The sequence below is a fragment of the Hibiscus syriacus genome, unplaced genomic scaffold, assembly GCF_006381635.1.
Source record: "Hibiscus syriacus cultivar Baekdansim isolate YM2019G1 unplaced genomic scaffold, ASM638163v2 tig00110528_pilon, whole genome shotgun sequence".
Lineage (NCBI taxonomy): Eukaryota > Viridiplantae > Streptophyta > Magnoliopsida > Malvales > Malvaceae > Hibiscus > Hibiscus syriacus.
In genome coordinates, this window is record NW_024062770.1 from 3,896,532 (window position 1) to 3,901,846 (window position 5,315).

At 38.2% G+C, this 5,315-nt stretch overlaps 1 protein-coding gene across 1 annotated transcript; it reads right to left on the reverse strand.

Moving 5' to 3' along the window:
* Positions 1-293: 293 nt before the first annotated feature.
* On the reverse strand, positions 294-3,124 carry LOC120130215 (protein PLASTID MOVEMENT IMPAIRED 1). Its single transcript, XM_039147503.1, has one exon. The coding sequence runs from the start codon at positions 3,046-3,048 to the stop codon at positions 493-495; it is 2,556 nt and encodes an 851-aa protein (XP_039003434.1). The 5' UTR covers positions 3,049-3,124; the 3' UTR covers positions 294-492.
* Positions 3,125-5,315: the final 2,191 nt, after the last annotated feature.

Below are 5,315 nucleotides of genomic sequence, written 5' to 3' on the forward strand. Positions count from 1 at the left end.
CAACGATTGTTATTGTTGCCCAAATAAAAAAGGGTGAACCACCAACTATCGACTAGATAAACTTATTTCCATGTACATAAATATATATATTTTGTAACTGTAAAAGGCTCCTGTACGAGTTTCCGGTTGCTTAGAGGCAGTAACTTAAAATCAGGCTCTATCTCATTCAACCTTGAACATCATTTTATCCCTATGCAAGCGTTGCAGTTAATTTTCAGGCTTGGGATGTGGTAAACAGCTTCCTATTAGTTAATGTAATTATTTAGTATTTCACAAGTTTCAACCATCATGTTTAACTGAAACGAGAACAAATAAAATTGTATCTTACTACTGTACATATACAAGTCTTCAAACAAGTTACTTACAAGATCATTAAGAAAAGCTTTATTAAACTCCAAACTTGAATGAAAAGGTAATGATGCTTCAGTATTTGACAAGAACTCAAGAACCATCTGCTAGCTCCAAGCTCTCTTCATATCCAGAAAATCTCTTTCACTTTGGGAACTTGATATACGGGTTCCTCATCGTTTTGAGCCACATGTCTGCCATTACTCTCGAGGAAAGACTCCACAAAGTATCTTGCCCCTTGGATACATGTTTTCCTTTCTTCGCAGGCTTGCTCAAACCGTACGACACCAACCACTGCTTGGCGGTTAGCCTGTGCCTCTCACTGTCCCATACGTTCCTTTTTCCTGCTGTTGGCACCTTCAGGCCTCCCACATGTAAACTAGTCACTTTGAACCTCTTTTCTTCGTCGTTCTCGTCTGCTTTGGTGTCGCTGCCTGATGCATGAATGAGCACTAATACAGGGCCTCCGACCGCCTCGTATCGCCTTATGGGATCCCGTAGCTGCACGACCAACACGAGCATCAGTGTTTCAGGGTCTCCTAGCTGAGTTTGGCAAGCATTCGCGGTGTAATTCTCAAGTGGGATTGCAGAAGCCAGCGGTTGATGATCTTGTGTTGTTGTCTTTCCAGTGAGGGCGGAAACATCAAAGGGAGGTTCTTCTTCTGCCATTTCTGCCTGTACTTTCAAGGCTTCAACCACCATTCCCTCGATCTTCTGCAGAGAAAATGCTAGAATTTCCTCTGCCGTCAATGGATGTTCATTCACATTCCAAATCCCAGTTGCGATCCTTTCTTTCCTGCCGGTGTTCATCGCATTCACTGTGCTTTTCACTGCAGCGATGGTGCGAGCTGCACTCGAGTTAGCGCCTTCCTTGTTTCTTCCATGGATAATTGCAGAAGCAATTCCTTCAAAAGCGATCAGTTCTGCAGTTTTACCCATGATTTCATCCAGGGGCATGGAGGATAAAATCTGGGAGCTGAGTTTCTCAACTCCAACGGCTGCCATCTTCTGAAACAGTTCAAAACCACTCAATGATTTGTCAGATGGGATAACCATTGGTTTCGACAGTTGCATTGCCAGTTTTGGCGTGTCTTTTCTAGAAACCAAGGAATCCAGAGGATTCATGGCGGCTAAGTAGCCTCCATCTCTTGTTTGAACCACACAACCTAACCCCTTTCCTAGATCTGGGAGATAAACCTTTGAACCAGATTCATCAGCAGATTCATCTTTCTCAAGTTGAAAAAGTGGAACATCAGATTGATCAAGTTTAAATTCATTGCTTCCTTCATTCTCCAACATCTGCAGAAATTCCCTCGTGACAGTTTCTTCATCTGCATCGAGTCGTTGTGATTCCGTTTCTTCATCGATTTTAACAATCTTTTCATCCCCCATCATGGATTCAAGAGCTTGAATCTGCTGTGCAATTGAATCAAGCTCGGTTAACCTTGTCTGGTGCAACTGTCCATTCACCATCTCCTTAACGACCTCACTTGAAGCTGATTTATCTTCCAAAGCTTCTTCGGGTTCTTTTTCTTCTTCTTCTTCTGTTTGTTTCTCTTGGATTTCAACTCCCTTGTCTTCAACATCAAACTCCGGGAGGTCAATCTCTTCCATCCTGTCTGGCTCTTCTGATTTCTTAACGGCGACAGACAAAGAAGGAACGGATGCTGGTTCATCGAGATTCAAGTCATCTAGTCCTTGAAGATCAGCTGTCATTCCTGCCTGTGAAGGTGTCCAAGCTTCGGATCGACTGTCAATCCTCGGACTAGGGACACTGAAAGATGTTTTCGATTGTTTTCGAGCGAAAGAGGATGAAAAATTCTTGGATTTGCTACTCTTCAAGTTCAAACCCCCAGATGCTTGATTATAAATAGCAGTTCCTCCATCTTTTTCCATGATCTGGAATCCCAATTTCACAATGAGTTCACCCCCTTTGGCCTTCCCTGATAGCTTGAAACTCATGTCCCATTGACGAACTCGAGTTCCTTCATAGCTCTTCTGCACGGACTCCTGTATAAGCAGGCTCAAATCCACAGGGTTCCGCCCGAAATCAAGCTCTTCGGCATCGACTGCCACCAGGTAGATCAAGAACGGACGGGGCTCGAACTTCATCTGCTTTCCATTGCCATAACTGCAATACACATTGCACCTAACGAACAGAGTCTCTTCAAAATCCGCAGCTCCCTGCGATACCCTTGATGGCATCGTGTTAACAGCTCCATCTTTGGTTTCTTTCTTCCGAACACAAACGGAGAGCCGCAGGCCATTCATTGAAGAAGGAAGGCCTTGAGCAGTCACAACTTCAACCGATAACAAGCAGCTCAGCTTCTGCATCCCGATATGTGACAGCACTCGAATCGGCTTCCAATTCCATATCCCTTTCTTTTCTATTGACACTGCTGTTGCTTCTAACTGATTCGATCCCCTAGCCTTGTCCCGGTCATCGGTTTCGTTATCCGCTTTGGGACCGGAACGCCAGGGTGATAAGGACAAACGCCGAGTGCGTGGCCTGTTGCCGTTTTGCTTATTATCTTGGAATTTAGCATTGGGGACTTCATCAATAGCGGGAACCGACTCACGAGGAAGAGCAAGGGAAGCAGTTCTCCGAGTGGTGGAGGTGTGGGATTGGTAGAGGGATTGACTCAGTGCTTCCAGTTCTTCCAAAAGCTGAGAATTGGAGTTTCTTCGACCCGTTGCCATATGGAAATGAGTAGATAAAGAATTTGAGGGCTAAAAAATAAGGATTGAAGAAGTTGGAGTTGGTTCCAGAGTAAGATAAGGAAGGTGACGTGGTGGAGAAAATGGATGAGAAGTGGCTGTGTCTGGGCCTTTCAATGCCATCAACAGCCACCATTACTAAAGCTGTGAGTGTGACTGAGAGGCTAAACATGTGAAGGATAAGGGTAAACGTTGGCCTTCTCTTCCCCTCCAAAGAGTGATGGGGATGCAGACGGAGCCAATTCTGGTCCACATACTATTTAATGTTCTTTCCCACTGCTGTATATTTATACCTGTGATTGAAAAACCTGATACTCCGACTTCAATCCCTCAATTAGACCCAGTGAAAAAGCTAATCACTAAAATAAAATAATGAGGGATAAATATTATAAACAGATATTACTTCTCATGCACAATGCTATACATGAATTATGATTTTATTTAACTATATACATACGCACCATAAAATTTAGGTTCGAGCAATTATCACTCTGTAAGATGTGTATGTCTTGTCAATATTTATAAAAATTATGAAGAGATACTATTTTATAAACACTCCAAAATATTTTTAAAAACCACACATAAAATTTTTAAGTATACACAAAAAAATTTAGTTATTAATTTTATTTTTATTTTTTATGGTTAAATAGTCTATATTACATTAAAATAAATGTCATATTTGTCACTTTTTGTTTCGATTTTATTCAATTTTGATTATCAAAATTCAAAAAGTTATTGTAACATCTAGAAAGCGGTCTAAAATCTTTTCAATGTTTGATGATCGAAAAGCTCTTTTCCAATAATTTATTTCAGTATTTTGAATTTTCAGGATTCGGATTTATTTTATTGTATAGCTTGGATTGAAGGATAAGTTGCTTTGATATGGTTTACGGACTTAAATGTGATAAATAGAAAATATGGAGGCTTTAGTGAAAAGTGGAAATTTAGGTTCTCAAATGAAAACATGAAAAAAGATTAATGACTAAAGGTTTGATTAGACTATGCAATGGTTAATGTAAAGAGTAAAAATTATGAAGGACTAACTTTGTGATTTCACCATTTTCCTTTTTGGAAAATTTGCACCTGTATGTCAAGGTTTTATAATTTAGGTCTTTTTAATTGGTTTTCTTCAATTGGATCAAATTAAGTCTCCTCCCTGGGAGCGAAAGCTCAACGTTGGCTAAAAGAAATAGGAGGGAAGGAAATTAAAGTTTTTCCTTCATATTCAACCTTCGTTTATCTCTGGAGAGAGAGCTTAAAACCCTAATTTCTCTTTCTAAGATTCATGCTCAGTTAGTACCCAAATTGGAAAACAAACACATATTTGGAATCTTCACCTTATAAGCTTTCAGTTGGTAAAATCAATTTTAAATTTTGGGTAAGTTAATTCTAAGAAAAAAAAGGAGTGAAATGTGAACACTTTAGTATCAATTTTCTTGTGAAAGACGATCGATGACTGACAAATATTGATTATTAACGACGATCGAAAAGTACAATACAAAAAGTAAACTATTTAAAAGTTTAGTTACAAAATTAATACACCCCTAAAGTTTAATGTCTAAAACTATATCATTATAGGTATCAAAACAACAACACTAAAATAACACCTTTTTAGTGTGACATGCCACATCAACCACCATTGGCCATGTCATTGTCTTATTAATAACATAGCAACAAAGTAGCATAATTGAATGTAAATCTAAAATTCAATTCCATAATTAGAAATTTTGAAAGTTCAATAGTATAAATGAGTTAACAGATAAAATTTTATGATATGCTATATAACTTCCCATGTAATTAAAGTATTAACAAATAAGCTAAAGTTAGAGTGACACCCAAGTATAGACTTAAAAAATACTTTTGAATATGTTTTTGTGACATTGTATTTAAAACTCTTTCTTCAATCGAAAACGTTTAGGATATTAATTTTCAATAATTTTATAAATATAAATATATATATATATATATTGGAATAATAGGACTTTTTTAAAGAAGACTTTGACAGTTGGCGCCAATTATCGTAATGAAAACTAATTATAACTTTAACTGCAAAGCAAAATTAAAAAATTGAAGACCAAATTGAAGGTGCATAAAAAGTTTAGGGACCAGCGTAGCATACCCTTCAAAATATTACAAATAGCAATTCCTATATTATTCTGCATATCATATCCATAGCAATATAGGTGTACACGGAGATGAAATAAAAGTGCAGTTCAAATTATGTCAACCAATGTACAGCTTTAAACATG

Coding starts and splice junctions, on each gene's coding strand:
- LOC120130215 (XM_039147503.1), bottom strand. CDS start 3,048: ATGGCAACGGGTCGAAGAAACTCCAATTCTCAGCTTTTGGAAGAACTG.